This window comes from Parasteatoda tepidariorum, chromosome 4, assembly GCF_982258835.1.
Source record: "Parasteatoda tepidariorum strain Cologne lab strain chromosome 4, Ptep-v5.0, whole genome shotgun sequence".
Lineage (NCBI taxonomy): Eukaryota > Metazoa > Arthropoda > Arachnida > Araneae > Theridiidae > Parasteatoda > Parasteatoda tepidariorum.
The window spans coordinates 10,539,716-10,562,639 of record NC_141758.1 but is presented as its reverse complement, the minus strand read 5'-3'; the positions used below and the strand labels follow the sequence as shown (position 1 = coordinate 10,562,639).

At 27.5% G+C, this 22,924-nt stretch overlaps 2 protein-coding genes and 1 long non-coding RNA gene across 3 annotated transcripts in view; 1 reads left to right on the top strand and 2 right to left on the bottom strand.

Moving 5' to 3' along the window:
- The window catches only part of LOC122271044 (uncharacterized), a 60,575-nt gene that overhangs the window by 28,781 nt on the left and 8,870 nt on the right, over nucleotides 1-22,924 (bottom strand). The window contains exon 3 of the mRNA XM_043050842.3: nucleotides 6,485-6,598. Within this exon, the coding sequence (XP_042906776.2) occupies nucleotides 6,485-6,598 (114 nt within the window). The remainder of the gene's footprint in view (nucleotides 1-6,484; nucleotides 6,599-22,924) is intronic.
- LOC147810674 (uncharacterized) lies at nucleotides 4,459-5,719 on the top strand. Its single transcript, XM_087160351.1, has one exon. The coding sequence runs from the start codon at nucleotides 4,835-4,837 to the stop codon at nucleotides 5,234-5,236; it is 402 nt and encodes a 133-aa protein (XP_087016477.1). The 5' UTR covers nucleotides 4,459-4,834; the 3' UTR covers nucleotides 5,237-5,719.
- Nucleotides 11,322-22,322, bottom strand: LOC147810673 (uncharacterized). Its single transcript, XR_015432914.1, has 5 exons — nucleotides 22,302-22,322; nucleotides 16,595-16,647; nucleotides 14,736-14,783; nucleotides 13,757-13,821; nucleotides 11,322-11,443 (listed from the first exon to the last, which is right to left on the bottom strand). It is a non-coding gene; the product is annotated as an uncharacterized LOC147810673 (long non-coding RNA).

Below are 22,924 nucleotides of genomic sequence, written 5' to 3'. Positions count from 1 at the left end.
GAAGAAAAAAAATTAAGAAACGGTAGAGAACTATAAGCTAAAATTAATCGGTCAATTTTCAAAACTTTTTAAAAGCTCAGCACGGCATAACTGTGATAAAGGGAGGTTTTACATAAACCATTGAATTATTCAGAAGTAGTGGTGAGTAAAAATCCTATAAATCAAACTTATTAAACCAAGGATCATGAATTAAAACACTACCACTAGAAAATACTTATCTACAACCTGTTCGCATTTTTATTTTATCTCTTGTAATGAGTTTTATCCATTGATCGAGGTAAATATATATTGAAGTGTGTTTTCTTCAAAAGCGAGTCTAGAAAAGTCTATTTGTGGTATACCAATCTCTACGCATATGCGTCAAGACGCGATCGTAATTTGGACAAAATTTTGAGTAAACATGCAAACATCACATCAATAATAAATAGGAATGTACCGACAATACTTAGATCCGTTATCTCTAAAGAAACAAGCGATAAACAACTGTTGCCCATAAGCAATAATAGAAAGAACAAACGCAGAATGTCAATTGATGTCAGAGTGTCAGATTCTGAAGGTTTCAGTTGCGTAGTTCGAGTATTTAAAAAATCAAATACTAGAATATTTCATAAATACTAGTAGGCTGCGCCCCCTGCTCGCTAACACTCGCCAACCTCCGAAAATTGCTACGCAATCTCATATGGTTTGCTTCGCTCGCTACTAACTTAGGTACATTGCAAATGCGCAAAATTCTAAGATTTCAAAACAATCATTCAAATCCATATAACAACCTTTTTTTTTTAAAAAAAAATTTACATCTTTTTGGTAAATACTAAGTCATTAAAATAAATTTGTATTCAAATAAATGACATGTAATTCGTTAAACCTATTAGAAATGTGCCGTAGTATAAAATCTTAAGATAAAATTTCTATAACTGATATCTTTTTAAAAAGGTTAAAATTTTGGCTATAATTAAGTCTATTAAAAATTGAAATAAGTGAATTGCAATGGAAAAACCTGCATAAACAAATAAATTCTAGTAAAACAAATAAATTCGTGATATAAATCAAAAATCGTCAAATAAATTCGTAATATTTAAATTCGTGAAAAAAAACGCTTTCGACAAAATACTAAAATAGAGATCTATAGACAAAGACTACTCACTTCTGCCTAGCTTATGCTCTCCCTGGTCTCAGTTTCCGTTTTTAAAAGCGCTATATGTTGAGTCACCTGAGCTAGATTTGGCATATGACATTTTTAGCGGCAATCATTGGTCGATTTTCTAGAGTTGCCATTCGGAGAGTTGTAATGAGGCTTTTTTTTATCGCCGTGTAAGAGAAATATATATATAGATATATCTCATATTTTAAATTTTTTTCTTATAGTATATAATTACATTGCCTTCTTATAACCTGCCAACTCTTCCGGATTTTCCGGAAGATTTTATTTTCATATTTAAAGTGGTAGTAATACTCAGGTTATTCGAATTAACTTTTTGAATTATAATGATAATTAAAAGTGAGTTTGACCACCACTACATATAAATAATTACAATAAATATATGAAAGCATAATAATCCTTGCTCAAGCGAATTTCAACGGGATCAAAATATAAATATATTTTTGAGTCAGATTATTTTTCGTTATTGTTTTACAACCACTCTGAAAATCCATTCTCGAAAAGAGTGAAAGTTGGCAGGTATGTTATAGAGATGCCAACTGCTCCGGACTAGCCATAATATTTAAAAGACGGTAAGTAACTACTAAGAAGATTTTATAAATATAAAGCCTACGAATTATTTAGAAATAGTGGTGGATAATAATTTACGAAATTGAATTTATTAAACCAAGAATCTTAATTGATAAACTACCACTTTGAAATATATATTTGCTGTCGGGAGCAAGTTGGCATTTTTGTAAGTGCTGTTGTATGTATTCGTTCATGCGTCGAATTAACGCGTATTCGTAGAGATAGGTATATAAGAAACGTCCGTAAACCTAGTGTCATGTTTCTTTTGATTGCTATTACATAATTATGGCACAATTGCTTTAAGTTCAAGTTACAAAACCTCAAATCAAATCATACATTAAACCACAAATTTATTTATCGCTAAAAATGTTTTCAAGTTTTAATAAAAGCGAAGCAATTTGCTGAGATTTTGCATCGGTAACAAAACTTCATATAATCTGTGTGTGTGTCTATATATATCATAATAAATAAATACAAAAAAACACGAATAAAATTAAGAACCATTTTCAGAAAGTTGACTTCTGGTCGATATAAAAATATTTACATTAATTACGCATTGTGGTACTCACGCACGTTTTAATTTTTAAAAATAAATGCTATGGATGAAGTAATTCAGTTACCAATCTGCATCTAATGAATCAGTTACCAATCTGCATCAGTAATCAATTCAGTTACCAATCTGCAGGGTATATTCCGAAATGGAAACAGTGACTCCTAATGGGTTAAAACAGGAGAGGTATCGCAATAAACTTTTCTCTCAATAGATCATAGCCTATTACGTTTTAAAACGGCTAATTGTTGATAAAATAATGTGTAGCATTGAGGAGCACTTACGAATTTCTAAAACTTGAGTCATATTTATGGGGAAACAATATGTTCTTAACCCCTCTCATCGATGACTCATGAACTATTCACCCTATTTCCATTTTATTTCGACGAGTTAATTTATAATCAAATTCTCTACCGTAGGGTAGGTTTTTTTTTTTCAAACTCAAAATTTGAATAAAATCTAAATATTTCTTCTTGATCACAAAATAAGAACGATGAACTTATTAATCTTATAAAAACTAAAGAACTGACACATCAGGTAACATTGTAGAACATAAAGCTAACTATAATCTTTACATTTAAAGTTGAAGATCCGAGAGGAAGAATAGTTCTTAAGGTTTTGACGACAATTGTAATAATAAATATATCATATAACTCAATTTATTAAAAATTTATCCCGATTTTCGCTACCATCACTAATAATTCTGATATCATGATATCATAGCAGCTTAAATTATGTCACACAATTACATTTTTGTTGGAATAATAACGCAAATTTTTCAAAATAGTAATGTATAAATTTTAAACCTAAAAGTGGTACTTATATAATTTCTTATTTTCTGAAAATACAATAACTTTAATTTTTAACTAGACACCACCAAGTTTGAAAATTATTGTTTTGTTAAAAACCTGATTGAATTTTGGAGATTTCTCAAGTCATACACATCACACTATTTCAGAGGTCGTAGGATAGACGCCAGCGTGCTCCGCTTTTCAAAAAATTATTTTTTAGTGGTAAAAAAAAATGAAGTTATTTTTAGTTTAGGATTTCTACTGCAAGTAATTCATCCACCTCTGCATTCAAAAATTCAAAATATCATATCAAATACAGCTTCCTTAACAGCTATCTCGTGGTCACACTTTTAAAAAGTATGCATAATCATCAACAAGTTGTACTGCTTAATTTGCTTCCCAGTTATTTAAACTCTTGCAGAAAGCGGAGCAGTTGGCATCCTCGGTCATAGTTAGTGGATCACTAGTTACGTCAGCTAATTATGCCCTAATGTGTCGCTATTTCGGATATTTATGATTTTAGTCTATATAAAAAAAAAATTTAAGAATGTGGAATAGATTTTTTTTTCTTTCTACCTTTTCGGATCTGGTAAATTTGGCCAGAATACCTTGGTAGGTAGGGCAATGGGCCCATGTACAAGAGGTCGTGAGTTCAATCCCCGCCGGGCAAAGACTCCCCGTGCAGTAAATGGTGACTGCTGCACGTTAAATCTGTCGGATCAAAAAGTCCTCCGTATTCCTATAACAAATCGTACCTGGGGGAAGAGGTACTGATCCAGGAGCTACATTGTCTCTGGATTGGTTCAAAATGACAAGGTTATGCAGTTGAACATTAGTAGTCGGGAACTGAACATTGGGTCGGCTGTTCAACAACGGTTATTAAATAAAATAAAGATGAAGTAGATATTGATCGTTCTCTAATTCAGGTCAAAATTACGATCTGCAGATGCATGAATGTATGCATGAACAGGTTGAGACGTATGTGTGTGTGTGACAGAAGTCAAATTTTAAGCCATACAAACAAGAAGAAACGCATCTCCTTTGCCTTAATGGCATACTACAACAACAACAACAACAACAAATAAAATTAAAAAAAATAATAAGGAATTTTTTGATCCGGTAAAATTAACATAATAATAAGGTTATTATTTAAATATTAAGTAAGTTTGTGTGAACTGCGTTTATAAATTTGTTAATGAAGTTTACGCAAATTATTATTATTGAGAGCCTTGCAATTTATAATAGCTTCGACCATGATCTTTCTAAATGTAGTATCCCACCCATGAAATTGGGTCGGCTGTTCAACGACGGTTATAAAATAAAATAAAATGTAGTATCCGACCTTAATTTTTCCCGCGCTAAGTAATTATTCTAAAGCGGCACCGTCGTGCACGGTGGAAGGAGGAACCTTAATGCACATGCTTGATTTTTTTCACCGCGTTCGGTTGTGCCAGTCGCTGGCTGGTGGTCGCCAAGTAAGGTGCTGTTCGTAGTGTTCGTCGGATTTAGTTTTCCCGTAAGATGACTAAACAAATTGAGCAAAGATATTGCATCAAATTCTGTCAAAAGCTTGGTGATTCTCAAAGCCAAACAATTCGTAAGATTCAGCAGGTGTTTGGAGAAGAAGCGATGGGTGTAACACAAATTAAGGAGTGGTTCATCCGATTCAAAGATGGCCGCACATCAGCGGATAGTGAGTAGCGTTGTGGCAGACCCCAAACAGCTCGGAGTGCAGCTAATGTTGAGAGGTTGCGAAATTTGGTGATGGCAGATCGTCATTTGACAGTGTGGGAGATTGCAGAAGAGGTTGGAGTGAGTAGAGATTCTGCACAAGCAATTTTGCGTGAAGATTTGAACATGAACCGAGTAGCTGCGAAATTCATACCCAAGTTGTTGTCCCTGGAACAAAAAGACCTCCGTTTTGACGTTGCACAGGACCTTCTGGACACCGCCAACACTGATCCTGGGTTTCTGAATACCGTGAGAACTGGAGATGAGTCATGGGTGTACGGGTACGACCTAGAAACAAAAAGACAGTCGTCGCAATGGAGGCATCCCGATTCTCCAAAGCCGAAGAAAGCGCAGCAGGTGCGAAGCAAAATCAAGGTGATGCTGACTGTTTTCTTTGATGTCCGTGGAATTGTGCATCGCGAATACGCACATTAAGGACAAACAGTGACAAAGGAGTACTATCAAGATGTTCTCCGGCGACTCCGTGAGGCAGTTCGGCGCAAAAGACCAGACTTGTGGAAGGCGAGCAACTGGCACTTGCATCATGCAACGCCTCTGCACATTCATCCCAATTGATCCACACTTTCTTAGCCAAACATGGAATTACAACCATTCGCCAACCTCCCTACTCTTCAGACCTGGCTCCTTGCGACTTCTGGTTGTTTCCAAAATTGAAGACGCCGCTGAAAGGATCCCGTTTTGAGAGTAAAGAAGAGATAATGCGGAACGCGACGACGGAGCTGAACACCATTCCAAAAGAAGACTTCCAGAGGTGTTTCCACCAGTCGAAGGATCGGTGGGCTAAGTGTGTGGAAGCACAAGGGGCCTACTTTGAAGGGGATTAGGGTCCCAACTCCATCAGATATTTGAAATATTTTTTCTGGCCAAAGGTCGGATACTTTTCAGACAGGCCTCGTATAGCCACAGTTTTGACATACAAAATCTTCCTAAGCAGCATTCGCTGAAAAATCTTGTTCTCGTAGAGTTAGTTTAGAAGTTTTCCATTAATTTTGTTTAACCCCTGTATATCAACTTAGTTCTTAAATATATATGTTAAGATAAATATCTGCTACCACTCTCTTGTTTTAACTAGCAATCTCTTGAAATGTCTAATGTGTAAACTAGCTCTCTTTTTTTCAGTGTTTTTCTCTTTTCATCTGATCGGACTAATTTTGCAAACTGAGTAGAGATAGGCGATGGTCGACATCCGCAAATCTATCTGTTCGAAAAGACAATGTCCAGGGGGATTGATCTAAGAGGCACCTTCTCACGACTTGTTCTTTGTTTTCCGATCCCTCAGTAAATGAAAGTTGTTTGCTTCGAAACTTTCATCACCCATTATAGTTTGTTTACGGCATGAACTCCCCCCGCCACATCGTTTGAAGCCGTCTGCTGCTATGGAAACAAGAACGAGGCATTTAGGATAGCTTCCCTTCACTCTAGGGCTAGCACAACAGACCTGATAAAAAAATTACCCTTCTCTCTCCGACCCGAGACTAAACTTGTCCTAAACAGTGATCCCACACCCCTACTTGAAATAGTTATAATTCGTTACCCTTGTCACCGCCACGGGTCCAGAGGAATGGCTAGGGGAGTTCTTACTTTCGACAAACTATACAGTTGTGACCATTGGTTTTGTTACAACTTGTATACAAATTTAGAAGTATGTAGAATGGTACTTACGGGTATAACACCTTTTCCTTCCCAAACACTCTTGCAACGGTAATTGATGATATCAGCTGATGTCTGGACGTTTTCTCCGAGGCTGTTTGTGCAGTCCACCCAACTTTTCAGGTACTGTGATCAAATAATATAACATTAAAATTTCTCCATTTATACACTGTTAAAAAAGCTTGCTCAAGTATCACGAAGCTTTCTTTTTTTTGAAAAAACCGTTTCCTGATATCCCGAATAAAATTTTCATAAAGGGACGAAATAACTATTGTATTTGCTTCGAGAAATGAATTTCGTCAAAATTAAAGAAATATTTGGTTATTCTATTTTTTTTACCAGAAAAATTTTTTTCTGCCTAAAGCATTTAAGTTTTCAAATATACAATTTATCTTGGTGGATCGATGTTGCCTAAACAACACAAGACGAACAGTCAGTTAACCCAATACCTCCTAGAAAGGAATCAAGCCTCACAACGGGTTACTATAGGCGATGATGACGTAGTAGAGTTAGGCCCAGAGGGAAACCAGTCAGGGTAGCTATTTTTACGAAAAACTCCGAATCTGATCAAACGAGCCATTGGCGATATTCTGAAGTATTATAACCTGTGTCGGCATTCAGCCAATTGGCGAATATTTTTGATTTGAATTTGTAAACAACCGTCAGTGTTCTGGTGTCAACGTTCTTCGTAAAATTTATATTTATTCTACAAATGTTATAAATGTCAGCATTAATTTAATTCTTAGTGTTATGAATAATTGCATATGAGTGCTGTGTACCAAACTGCAGAGGATTTTACAAAGTTGATGGTACAAAAGTAGGAAATTTTGGATTTCCCAATACGTAAGAAATGGCTTGCCGCCATGCCAAGAGATTTTGAAGTTGCAAAGAATTCTAAAGTGAGTAATATTTGTTTTTATTTTTAAAAATTTAATTATGCTTCTTTATTATATTTTTACTAAGAGTAAATTATTTTAAATTGTGGATAAATTATTTATAATAATTAAGTTGTTCTTATCAATCATATCGCAAACTATTGTAATATATAGTTATTTTTATGGAGTTTTATTTTATAAAAATATTAATAATTTTAGTATTTTATTAAATTTTTGCTCAAACTTTAAACATTTTTGTTTGACCATAATATATTGTAACTGCTTAAAGCAAAATTTTTTTTATTTGATTATGAAATTTAAATCTATTAATTTTTCTACAAAAATCTATTAATTTTTCATACATGAATATAGTATGTACTATTTATTTTAAATGCACATATAAATTTTGTATTCATTTTGTTATAGGTATGTGAGATGCATTTCAAGGAAAATGACATTAGAAAAGAGATATTAAATGACATTAGAATTATTTTTAAATGCTACTGAAAGTTAAACATATATCAGTAAAATTTATGTTTACATTTTATTTATCATTTTTTGAATTTGCTATTTAATAAAATATTTATTATCTAAGGTTGCTTACTTTATTTTAGTTTATCAGTGTGACGGGTAAAAATTATACTTTTTTAAATGTTACTGAAAGTTGAACATATTTCAGTAAATACATTTTATTTATCATTTTTTGAATTTGCTACTTAATAAAATATTTGTTATCTAAGGTTGCTTACTTTATTTTAGTTTATCAGTGTGATGGGTAAAAATTATACTTTTTTAAATGTTACTGAAAGTTTCAGTAAAATTTGTGTTTACATTTTATTTATCATTTTTTTTGAATTTTTGCTATTTAATAAAATATTTGTTATCTAAAGTTGCTTACTTTATTTTAGTTTATCAGTGTGACGGGTAAAAATTATACTTTTTTAAATGTTACTGAAAGTTTTAACATATTTCAGTAAAATTTGTGTTTACATTTTATTTATCGTTTTTTGAATTTGCTATTTAATAAAATATTTGTTATCTAAGGTTGCTTACTTTATTTTAGTTTATCAGTGTGATGGTAAAAATTATACTTTTTTAAATGTTACTGAAAGTTTTAACATATTTCAGTAAAATTTGTGTTTACATTTTATTTATCGTTTTTTGAATTTGCTATTTAATAAAATATTTGTTATCTAAGGTTGCTTACTTTATTTTAGTTTATCAGTGTGATGGTAAAAATTATACTTTTTTAAATGTTACTGAAAGTTTTAACATATTTCAGTAAAATTTGTGTTTACATTTTATTTATCGTTTTTTGAATTTGCTATTTAATAAAATATTTGTTATCTAAGGTTGCTTACTTTATTTTAGTTTATCAGTGTGATGGTAAAAATTATACTTTTTTAAATGTTACTGAAAGTTTTAACATATTTCAGTAAAATTTGTGTTTACATTATATTTATCGTTTTTTGAATTTGCTATTTAATAAAATATTTGTTATCTAAGGTTGCTTACTTTATTTTAGTTTATCAGTGTGATGGTAAAAATTATACTTTTTTAAATGTTACTGAAAGTTTTAACATATTTCAGTAAAATTTGTGTTTACATTTTATTTATCGTTTTTTGAATTTGCTATTTAATAAAATATTTGTTATCTAAGGTTGCTTACTTTATTTTAGTTTATCAGTGTGATGGTAAAAATTATACTTTTTTAAATGTTACTGAAAGTTTTAACATATTTCAGTAAAATTTGTGTTTACATTATATTTATCGTTTTTTGAATTTGCTATTTAATAAAATATTTGTTATCTAAGGTTGCTTACTTTATTTTAGTTTATCAGTGTGATGGTAAAAATTATACTTTTTTAAATGTTACTGAAAGTTTTAACATATTTCAGTAAAATTTGTGTTTACATTTTATTTATCGTTTTTTGAATTTGCTATTTAATAAAATATTTGTTATCTAAGGTTGCTTACTTTAATTTTAGTTTATCACTTCTAACAATCACACTTCCACAGGAAAAAAATACAAATTATAATCATGCTTTTGATATGTTTTTTTTTTACTATCTAAACCTTGTTTGAAGACTGCATTTGATTTTCTAACTTTTTTTAAGCTCATTTTATGTCATTGTTTATAAACAATTTCTATTTTATTTCGTATGCTCTAGTTCTAATAACATGCAAAACATAATCATTAAAATCCAAAATAATCATGTACTAAAAATGTAAGTATCATATTATAAAAATTAGACCCCTTTCTTAGTTTTATGTCAAAACTATAATAATAATAAATGTGTAAAATCCCTTTAAAAATATATTTCTTTGTTTTTAATCCATACATTTTATAACAAAAAGTTAGATAAAATTTTCCAATTTATAAAATAAAACTGATATTTAATGCTTAAAAATATATTTTTTTTCATTCACACAACAGTTATTTTTGTTAGAATTGATTTATTGTTAATCATTTCTGAAAACAAATAAATATATTAAGCATTTTTACACAATTTAAGAACATTTAATCTAGACAAAAAAAATAATAATAATAATTTGTAGAAAGTAAAAAATTAGTAGAAGACCCAACAAGCACACAACTTTTGGGCTAGTGAAGGGACAATGCCGGCTCACCTAAAGTGCCATTACGGCGGGCTTTTCATTGCCGTATCGGTTCCGTTAATAAAGTGAAATCTGGGCCAGAATGAGGGCCAGTGCATGGCATTTCAGGCAAACTTCTGGCAATCGTTGAAGGACCGGGACTATTTTGTTGCCTCTGGATTGCTTTGCCATTTTTGCCTTTTAAATACCGGGGAAAAAAATTTTTTTCACAGAATAAAAAGAAAATTGCCGTAAAGGCTTTTATTGAACCCTTATGATGTCTTTTTTGCCTTTTTATCAAAAGCTGAATACGTTCACTGGCATACGTCGTTGCCTCGCTTGCCGTTAAGGCACCTTAACTGTAGACTGATTAGAAAACGTCTATGCCGTTTTCGCCCATATCGCACCTTTATTTCAGGTGTTTAGGCGAACTTCTTTGCCTTATTTACCAATGCACCACCCTTAACTCACCTCAAACTCGGTTCAATAGAGTTTTAATGGCGTCCTTGCCGGTATCACACCTTTATTTCAGATGCTTAGGCGAACTTCTTTGCCTTATTTGCTAATAAACCACCCTTAACTCACCTCCCACTTGGTTCAATAGAAAACTTTAATGCCGTCCTTGCCGGTATCACACCTTTATTTTAGGTGTCTCGGCATTTTTTTTATTTTTTATTATTAGAACTTAGCTTTTAATTTCAAAGGCTTCTTGCTGCATTTTGTTACAATTCTTATTTAGGGAACATAAATTGTCACGAGTGTTTGTTCTACTCGGCTGATATCAGTGATAGTAATTTATTGATTCTTAGCTTTTTATATTGTAACATAACAACAACTGTCATTACATGCATACTGTTTTATGAAAATATAAAAAACAAAATGGTGTAAAACAATTATTTAATTTATAACCAAATGTCCAATGAATCTTCGTACAATAAAATAGACTTTTTTTTATTTCATTTTAAACAATTATAAGCGCTATCATTTAAAGTAGAAGCATATAAAAAAAAATCTTTTTGAATTGAGTATTTAAATTTTTTAAGCATTTTGAGATAGAGGAAATTAAGTACAAATTTTTATTCTAAAATAAAACACAATGCAACTCAATAAATAAGTTATTTAAGTTTTTAAAATAATGCTTATATATTTAAAACCTACATCTAGCTTTTATTGATAGAAACTTACACATAAAAGTTTATTTATCCTATAATTTTGTGTATATTCATCAAGTCATTAATTTTATTAAATATTAGATAAACAGTATATATCATAAATAGTTTTTTCAAAAAAAAATATTTTGTACTAGTAAATAATACACCATTTTAGTAATTTTAAATATATAAAAGCAGGAATTTTAACAACAATAAAGCTTAAAATAAACCATGAAGGAGTTTTATTTCCTTGTAACAAATCAATACATCTGTATACACTATTTACATATGGACAAATATATTTTCTTTATCCCATTCCAGAAGCTTTATTTCAATGAGCCTTTTTCCTGCAAAAAATAAAGCAATTTATTTTACTATAGATATATTAAATGTTCACAGAAAAAAAAATATCATTGATTTAAATCAACTGATTTTTTAAAAGCCATGGATTAAGACAAGCTGATTATTTTTACAAAAAATTATTAATTTAATTATAAAAATATGATATTGAATTTAGTTAATAAATATGCATTCTTTAGGTTGCATTTAAAAAAACAACTAAGATCTGATTTCAGAGATAATGATAGTATTTCACTAAGAAATAATAAAAGAGATATGTATGTAAATTATTATAGTCATACATCCCTTTAATGATTATACTTAAGAAAAGTATTGATTTAAAGAAATAGATTTGGAAAAAATCAATTACTTAAATAAACTTATCATTTAACTATTATAATTATAAATACTTTTTATACTATGTAACTAATAAAAACATTATTTATAGTATGTTTAATTCAAGTCTTTTTTTTTTCCATTAATAAGGTTATTTACTAAGAAATGGTGAAAGGGATATGCAAGCAAATTATTATTTTTTAAAATAGATCAACTGCCAAACATATTAAAATTATTCACATTTCATTTTTTAATTATTTAAATGCAGTTCATATATATGTAGCTCATAGATATCAAGACTTATTCTACCCAAAGTAATTTAAAAAAGTTTTTTCAGCAATGCAATCTGATCTAAACTAATTTAATCTGCTTTAGATATCTAATTGAAAAATAGTATCACAAACTTTAACATTCATTAGCAAATTGAGAATGAAAAACACAATTATAATTCTATTTATTCAATTAGTTTTGTAATAATTAAATAATTTTAACCATCTTAGTTAGAAATGTTAACTATTGTAGCTATAATAATATTTTAAAGTAATGTTAAGTGTTATGAAAACAATTCATTCAATGTTTTGAATGGTAAACGTAGAAAAAAATTTTTTTTTAAATGATTTTCTTAAACCCAACAATTTATTAACAATATTTATGTTATATTTAATTTTATTTAATGCGACATTATATTAATAACCAAATTGCTGGTACATTATACATTTATCAGTTAACTGTAAAAAAAATTAACAAAAAAGTATAATTTGCTCTAAATATAAATTTTTTAATTCCAGAAACAAAGCTTGAATAATTTTTTTAATTCTATTAATGAGCGATTCGTAACAGTTTGAGATTGATAATTAGGAAATGTTAATAGTACTTCTGTAACCAGTATCAATTATTTAATATTATTTCATACCAATATTTATTTAAAATCTGCAATTAAATTCGTGACATCCTTAATAAATTACTTTTAAGTGGAGTTTCAATTATTTTGAAAGGAAGGCAAAGTAAATATTGTGTCTTGGCATTTATATATATATATATATATGTATATGTATACATATATATTACATCAGAAATACAAATCTTTTGATTATTCAAACTGATAGATTTAGGAACTGCATTAGTATTTGTAGAATATGTGATGTTCTGAACACAGACATTGTCAGAAATCAGAGCAAAAAGCTAAAAAAACATGAGAATAAAGTTGTTTTTTTTTCTTTATCAGGAATTCAGAAATTTCAGGACTATGAACTCGGATATTATTTAACTTATTAAATAAACTATTATGCTAAAATAAATGGAGAGAAAATTTATACTTTATTATTAAACTATTAGTATAAAAACTTACTTTTATTATATCTTTCCTTATAAATTTTGTATCTTTTTTATCAAATAATTATAATGCACCATATAAGAAAACACTTTTTAATTATCATTCATATAAAATATATATGATATATTGCCTTAAATATATAAAAATTTATATTATATTAATGGATTAAAAAATAATTATGTTCCATGAAATTTAATTACATACTAATATCATAAATTATACACATCTAAATAATAACATTAATTAAACAATATTGAAATATAGCATTTCTATATTACGGGCAAGCAAGGTAGAGAATCATTCTTTATGGTATCACTAAAATCAAATTTAAATGCTGAATGTTTATTTTGCTTGCTAAATAAAGCTGCATACTTAAATATTTAGTTCTTTCCTTTTTTATTAGATATTTTGTTAATATATTTAAAGAAAAGAGTGGATATTTTTAGTTGTTTATTGAAAATATTAATTAATAGTTAAAGGAATAGTTAATTGCTATGAAAGACCTTGAATTGGCTCGGTTAATTTCAATTGGCTTAAAATAATGTCCCACAAATTGTTTTAAAAAAACACAAAACCCCCAGTTTAAACAAAAAAAACTGGTTTCTTTTCAACCATATGGTAACCTAAGGTAAAATATAAATTTATTTCTTACCATCCTTTTTGTTGATTTTTAAATTTTGAGTTTTATCTTCATTGTTGATCTTCCATCCTGACTCCCTATGAAAGAAAAAAAAAACTATAATTAGAATATGATAGTTGTAAAATTAGTTAAAACAAAAACAACAAAATCGAAACATTAAAAAAAAAAACTGTTTCTAAAATCATGTATGAAGATTAATGTAAATATTTTTATTTCAGTTATGGAATATGACAATAAGTTCATTGTTTATCATTTATCTTGTTTATACTCTAAGCATGTGGTGTGTTAGGGGAACTAAATGTGAATTGGTAAATTCAATAAAACTTAGCACGAGCTTGTAGGGGAATACTTTCAGCCTTTCAGCCCAAATTTAATGTGGACAAAGTTTTTAATTTTTTTCATGTATTTTTTTAAGTAAAAAATATTTGCTAAAATAATTGCTTTAATACGAATATTATATGCTGGTGAAACTTATGGAAAAATGAAATATTATATAATATTATCATTTCAAATAAAATAATGAAAAATATTTCGTTATTCATTCATAACTTTACGTAGTTATTTTAACAGTAAAAATAATTTCTTTTAAAATTTTGTTTTCTAACTAATTAAAAAAATAGAATGATAAAAAAATGTTATAACAGGCATGAAAACAGAGAAAACAAATACTAAAATATCGTAATGATATAAAATTGTCAGCACATCTTTTCACCTAATTTATACATTCATAAAGTGCATTTTTCATTTATTACGAAACCTTATTAAGAAATTATTAAATAAGAATATTGCAAAAATATAAATATAAAAGCTTATATGAGTAATAAAAACACTTGTTATTAATAAAGACTGTGTTAGAGAAATACATAAAGTGAACTTAATTTTGATAAGCACAATAATTATTAATTAAAAAAATCAAAATTCTTTTGCAAATCAAAAATATGTGATTTAATTGAAAAAAATATTAATATTTAATGTTTCACTATGTTCTTACCTTATTTTGCTGTTGATGGCTGGATTAGCATTTCTTGGATCGTTCGCCCTGTCTTTCCATAAAAGAAAAGGAATAAATTAGAGTATGATCGTCATAAAAACAGTTAAAAATCAACAAAATCAAAACTGTTTCTAACTAATTATATTTTATAATTTTTGTTAAAAACAATTTTTTGATTTAAATGAAATTAATTTTGATTTAAAGGAAAGAGAAGGATCATATATTAAAATTACAGCGAATATTTATATTTTTGGTAACTGACGATAAGTTGAATGTTTACCAAATTTTCTCTTAAAATTTTTTTGATTCTAATTTAGAAAAAGAACTAGTCTATTAGCCAATTAGAATTAAAATAAATAGATAAATTAGAATTAAAATAAATAGACAAATTCTAAATAAAGCTTTTGTTAGTTAGGGCTCCCTCTCAATTTTAAAAATAAAATTTCCTGAATTTTTGAGGAATAGTTTCCAACAATTTTTAGATTATATATTTCCACTACACAGTTATCATCATAAATTTTAATTAAACATTTAATAAAAATTCTTTTTTGTAGAAAATGTATACACTTTCTTAAACACAAAATTGTCAAAGGTGAAGGCTGAACAGGTATATTTTAGAATTAACAACCATTTAAAAACTCAAAATAGTAAATTAAGAAGAAGATAAATTACATGAGATAAATTATAGATTTTGCACAATAACTGGAAAAAAAGAATTAGTAATCGTCTTTATAGCATTGAGGACCAACAATATTTAATACAAAAAGCTTTATTTCATGAAAAAAAATATTATACAGAAAATATTATTATACTTATGAATAAATTTTAAAAATAATAACCATGAAATAATATTCTAATTTCTATTCAAAAAAATTGAACGTAATTTTAAATTAAATTTGCTTTATAACAAATTCAGTTTTGCAACATAATAATTTTATAACGAATTAATTCATTTTAAAACAAATTTAATCTTAAAATTAAACTTAATATAAAGATTTGAAATGTTCTTATACCTCTACAGCAATTCATTAATTGCAAAAGAAGTATAAAAACAACAAAATAAAAATTAGAAATACTGTCCTTCTATTTAATATGTCATTTTGTTATTTATTTATTTAGAACAAAGAATATATTATATTGAGTATCAAAACAAATATTTAAATTGTTTAAAAATATATTCTGAAAATACTCAAAAAAACTTTAAAAGTGGAAGTGTTTAGTGGAACAATTTTTACATGTTTACCAACGTTATTATTATTTTTTTTTAATTTAAAAAAGTCAAAGCAGAAAAATATCAAAATTAAAGTATAATTTAAATATAAAGTAACTAATTAGAGATGAGAAAATTTAAACTCTTACTATTTATTTATTTATTTTATGGTGGTTCAAAAAATATTTCTTCTTATATCTAATCAAAATTATTATTTGAAACAATAAGTGACACCCGCGGTTTAGATAATTCAAATAATGTTTTTTAACAATCCTTCAGAGAAAAAATATGGCTACCGAAATGAAGTAAATTATTAAATTAATCAATGCTTCCGAAAAATGAAAGAAGCATTTTTAATTAATGCATAAGAAATCATAAATTTTTCTTTTATTAGATAGAGTTAATTGAACTTTTATTTATTAAAAAAATCGTCTAATTCATTTTAAAACTAAACTAGCAGCTTAAACTAAACAACAGGAAAGCATAAGATAAAATAGCCAACTGAAGTATTATAGTTATAAAACATAATTTCTAAAAACTTAGCAAATAAAATCAAAGCGAATTAAACTAATTTTAAAAAGCTATTTAATAAATAAGTTAAAAAATTTTTTAAATTACATGAACTAAAGAGAAAAAACTTGTTACTTACTTGCTCTCAAGTGGCGCCACTTCTATTTTTCGAAGAAAGAAGAAAACTAGGGGCTACGTTTATCTCCTTCTTTTTACACCCTTTTCGCCAAATGAATCTTTTAGCTTGTTCTATACAAGTAATCAACGACCACCTACTGAGCAGCTTTTCCGTACTTGAAAGGAATGTTTCTTAGAATTGGGGGTAGGGGACAAAATGTGCTTCCCCACATTCTTTTTAGTTCAAGGACTTCAAACATACTTATCTGGTGATTTCAAACAGTAATGAATATCTATTTTGAATTCTTAAAGACAATTTCTGGTCCTCATAATAAAAAATTAATCTGCACTAAAATATTTTATTAACTATTAGCGATAAGCAAGCTTACTAAATTAAAAAATTATTGAAGTCAAAATTCATTTGAGTACTTTTCGTAAGAAAAATTTTTAATACATATAAACTCGGAAATAATGCTTACATATATATTTTGATTTGCGGAGTAGTAAATTAGAATATCGTTTCTTTATAATGAACAGTAAAGATTCCATAATTAAGGACGTTTAAGTAAATAAACCATTTTTTAGGTTTCATCAGCTTTTTAACAATTTTAGTACATAAAAACACGTTCTACTTTTATGAAATATTTTTTATAAATAATTAAATAACTTTAATTGGGCAAATTTATTTACATTAGCAAACTGGCTGTGTAAAATATAATATTAGCACTACAAAATTATAAATTTTTAAAAAAATATATATATATTTTCGTCTAAAAGTCTTTATAAATCACTCCCCGAGTTAAGAATTTTTTTGTTTTTGTTTATGAATGAATGCATGACGACTGGTTTTTTTTATATCATTCAATTACATTACTAAAAAATAATTATATTTTTGGTTGAAAGCTAATGATCAGAAAGATTTAAAATCCTAAATAACCAACTGCAACAAATTCATTACCTTGGATACTTAAAGCAAAAATTTGAGGTTACTTTATTTTTCTACTAAATACTTACTTCTTTTAACTATCTTTATAAGGATAATGATGTTCTTTTAACTTTCTTACAGATGATATTCATACGATGAAATTCTATTTAGCTATGCATATTTATACTTTCTATGGCATTAAAATTCAGGATTTTTAAATTCTTTAACATAAAAATCGTAACTTTAACTTTAAAACTTTATTTTATTTACGTTTAAGCAACAACATTGATTTTAGAAATCCATTATTAGTTTTCAAACAGTTTTATTTAGTTTATATTTTAAATTTATACTTTGAAACACACTTATATACACGCAGTTTATATTTCAAAACATGCATCGAAATTTTTTGAAGTAACATCAGTTTTTATTTTGCTATTATTTGCATAGCTATAACACATGAAAAACGTTATTTTTTATTTTATCATTTGAAACTTTAAATATTTCATTAAATGCATAGTTAAAAATTACCTGTCTATTTTTTGTTTAAAAATCATTCCATTTATACAAAAATAAAAAATAGCAGGCTTTACCCTTTTCTTACTCCGCTCACTCCCGTAATTGCTTATCGTTCATTCATCATTGATTTTTTTTCTTTATATATACTTCCTTAAGCTGCAATATTTTTCACTTTTCGCAAAACACATAACATTTTATTTTCAAAATATACAAGTATTGCAGCTTTATGTAAGAACATTTTGCTAAGCATAATGAAATAAAGGATTTAATAAATTTGAAAAATAATTATCTGTACTTGAAAGAAAAAAAAAACTTAAGGAATTTAGATTGTGTAACTCAACTGGAAAAAAAAAATGAGAAGTAATACTACTCGTTAACAAGACTTATTGAAGTTTAAACAGGGAACGGTTTTAGCGTTATTTATTATTATATATTTATTGTTTATGTTTATTGTTTTTAAAAATGTCAATATAATTATTAAGAGTGATATTAGGCAACAAACAAATCTCTCTCTCTGGCTGTCTTTCGCTACTTTTTATTGACAACAACTTGAGCGCATGTTTATAAAATAAATTTTTTATGACAATGGATAAATAGTCAATGGTCAATATTTAAAGCAAAAAAACTTAAAGAAAGATATAACGAATGGGTATTTAAATTTTCAATTGCTTTCAAACATATTGGAATTTCAAAACAAAATTCTTGTTAAGTTTACACATAAATCCGCCCTTTCAGCAAATTAAATTTTAACCAAGTTACCTTTCAGCCAACTACGCGAAGAAAAAGTTTTTCTTAAATTACCGCATTCTATGATAATAACATTTTTTCAAAACAAAGCCATAGCTCTGTTAATAAAACCAAGTATTTAAACCATTTATTTGGTAATTTTTTTGTTAAAATGATAGCAGTTAACCGGATACTCTAGCTTTCAAAATTATAGCTCTTTTAACCTCACATTTAGTAAAAAATATAAAACTGAATAGTAAATTTTTCTGAACAAATGGTTTTTATACAGTGCTCTAAACTATCATGGTAAAATTATAAAATTTTACCACGTTTTTCGCATTTCAACTCATATTATAAAATCTAAATTTTTTATTACTTTACCGAAAACATTACTAAACCACTTCGTTAAAAAATACTGAGCTTTTTGGTTTTTCCCTATAGCCGGAAATAAAGTAAGTTTTACAATATTTTGGTAGTTTTGATTAAATTTTCTTTTCTAGCAAACATATCAACCAATCGCAGTATTTTTTTATTAACAATTAGTGATTTTTAAGTTAACAATCAAAATCGAAATTTTCTCTACAACTCATCATGAGAACAATCACGTGAAAAGAAAAAGAAGAAGAAAAAAGGTGCGTAAAAGGCAATAATAAAATTGCAATTAATTTTCGAACATATTTGAATACCGGTATTAATTTCAAGATCAAAATTAGCCTTTACAGAGCGCAAAATTTCTAATTAGTATTTGCATTTCTGTGTTCTACAAAGCAGCCAGTACAGTATTTTTTTACACCAGATTTTGCAGATAACAATTTCCAAACTAATTATAGAATAGTCATTTTCATTTTCATCGCACTCTCTGTTCATTTTTCTGTAATCCTTTGTAATTTTATTTTATAACTGTTGTTGAACAGCCAACCCGAATTTGATCTCATGGTTACCAGTGTTCAACTTTATATCATTGTAATTTTGAATCTAAACCAAGAAATAAGAGAACTCCTGTACAAAAGTATCGGGAACGAATTGCCTTCGTGGAGAACTTTTTCATGGTGAGATAAACCACGAAAACCTCCCGTGATTAGCAAGACGAAGATGGGACTCTAATAATCCACGATGCGTCTATCACTTGGAATATTTTATGTCAGCCGGGTACGAAATTCGTATCAACCAGCAATTCTTAAGATTCAAATCCTCAAAACTCATTAGTTGGCTAGCGTTCCTTCCCCTGAGCCTCCACCGCTTATCCTTCGTAATTTGAAACTTCTAAATCTTATACTTTTTGTACAGCAAAGCAAAATGTAAAGTTAAAATAAACACCCAAAAATAGCGGAGGGGACTTCGCTCCTTAGGACTTTTTTATTCAGAGGGAAATGTATTATAGTAAATATTTCTTTCAGGATTCGGCTCAATAATTTAGTAGTTTTCCTGCCACTGTTTATGAATTTTTTCATATAAAAATTAAATAAAAATACAATATATTGATAATTTTTTGCAGAATATTTTTCTAATTAAAAAGATGAAATCCAGTTTAGAAGTATCTGAGTTAACTCCTCAAAGTAAATATACTAAAAAATAGACATTTAAGTGCATGAATTATAAAAGATCCAACATTTTACGCATTTGTGTCTAGTTGAATAGTACTAATTTTTGAAGTTGCGAAATAAGAAGACTTAACAATTTTATTACCATTAATTTTCTTCCTTTTTTTAATAATTTATTAACAGTGTCTAACTTGTGCTTGAAAAAAAATATTAAACATTTCTTTAATTAGTAAAACAAATTCTAACAAGAAATTTTAAAATAATCCTACTTAAAAGTTATTACTATAATGGGGAAAAAAATACTATGATGCTTCTTCAGAGTTTCATAACAGTTAAACTTCTGTTTGCGCATTTGTTTAAGAAATATAATGTGCTTACGTTGTAAAAAAATCAAGATATTCAAGAAATATCGCAGTGATGCATGAACACGAAGCTTATTACAAATTTATCAGATAAATTACTCAAATTTTTGAGGGTTCAAAGAATCTAATTTCTTGTTTTTTAATGTTCTTTTTTTACCTGCACAAAAATATATATGTGTTTATATTTGAAGCATTTAAAGAAACTTGATTAATTTGTATCATGGCGTACTATAAACGTACTATATTATCTCAATAGTTGTGAAAGACTCAAATAGTCGTTCACCATGATTTAAATAATTTACAAACTTTCGACTGCTTAGATAAAGAGATGAAAGATAAAGAAAAGAACGAAAAATGATGTTGTGTAGTCTGAACATTTTAGCCAATTTAATAAATGAAATACGGTTAGAAGTTTCCACCTTAACTCATAAAAATTAGGACATTAAAAAATTAAAATGTATGAATTACAAAAGATCTAACTTTTATTGCATTTGTGTCCAGATGAGAGAAAAATTTGATTTTACTAATTTATGAAGATGCGAAATAAGAAGATTTAACAATTTCGTTACCGTTAATTTTTCGTTTATAGTTTTCTTTTTATATTTTAGCTTTCTTTATTAGTGCACGAACCACGAGATATAACTAATTAAGTAAGCTACCGATTTATTATATCAATTGTTAAAATTAAGGAAGGTTGAAACTGATTTCTCGCTTTATAATGTTTTTTTTTCCTACGAACAAATATATCTGCTTATAATTTTAAAACACATGAATGAGAATGAATTTGATTTATTTGAATCATTTACAAACTCTTGACTGTTCAGATACAAGGGGTTTAAAAATCCAAAAAAGTGCAAAAAATTATGATGCTTAGTTGTACCCATAAATCATAAAAAGCGAGACTCTCTCCATTTTTAACAAGTTATATTACTAATCAAATAAGACTTTAATATTGAATCAAAAAATATTTTTAAAAAGTTAGAGTTTATTTATGTATTTATTTTTTATTTACTTTTACAATTTCCCATATCCGGTTGAAAGATTTTTGTTAGATGCATAAGAAATAGAATTTTGATCTGTAAAAGATTTTTACTGTGTATTGCTTTTCGCAATCTATGAAATATGAGAATTTTGCGTTTTTCTGTTATACATTTGCTTATTTATTTTTTTAGAAAAAATAAATAGTTCAATTAAAAGCTTATTGCAAACAATTGAAAACAAAATTGGTTTTATGAAAATGTTAAATAATAATAATCATCAGCAATATAAGGAAATAAATAAAAACTGAAATTTTAGTGAAGAAAAAAAAAAAAATTGGAAAAGTCTAAAGTTCCTCAAGAACTCTGACCCCCAACAGGGTGGGATGCGAGAAGCGCATAACCGGACGTCGTTAACTTCTCAATTTACCATACACTAACAAAGAGAGGAAATACTCGTCCCCCTCAAAGCAAACTGTAACTAATTCTAAAATAAAGGTCTTTACTTCTTTTTGCAACAAATATTTTAATATCATGAAGGGCACACAAATACACTTACAAACTCCTTTTTATTCCTGAAATTCTATTGCATAAAATTAATTGACCATTAAAATTCTTATGATTCTCTTTTTGATATAGACTTTACATTTAATATATACAGTAAAAAATCGCTAGTTCTTACCACGTACAAAAGCGCTTGCATTACAAACTACTAATTTTAGTACAATAATTACCAATAATACAAATTATTATAATTTTATCGAAAACTATTTAAAACAGCACTAATTCGAGGAATTAATTATCATGATGGGTCGTGTAAAGAAGGGACAGTGAGTAAACTTTGTTTTTACGAAAATAATTCAAAATAATATTTTCATTTAATATCTGTCATAGTAGCGTAAAGATTAAAGTGTTAAAATTCTGAGTAGGAAACTAAACTCCTTTAATTTTCTATTAAGATATGTATACTGAACTGCTCTAAATTGATTTTATGGGGATATTTATTTGAGCTAAGTCAAATAAAGAATAAATAAGTTAATGCGGCAAAAGAATTACGCAGCGTAAATTACTCAACGTTATGTTGAATTACAAGTTCTTCAAAATAAATATTCTACAAAAAATATGCATATCAAATAAATTTTTTTTTTTTTACAAAATAAAGAGTAAAAATTTAACTTAACTATGTCGTATTTGTTAAACTTCTTTATTCTTACTATAATTGCGAAATTTATTATATTTAACTGTAAATAAACTAAGAATAAGTTACTAGATATCAGATATTATTTATATAAAATTTTATTGAAA

Bases quoted from the DNA above. Each gene is read 5' to 3' on its own strand.
- LOC147810674 (XM_087160351.1), top strand. From the start codon at position 4,835: ATGGCAGATCGTCATTTGACAGTGTGGGAGATTGCAGAAGAGGTTGGA.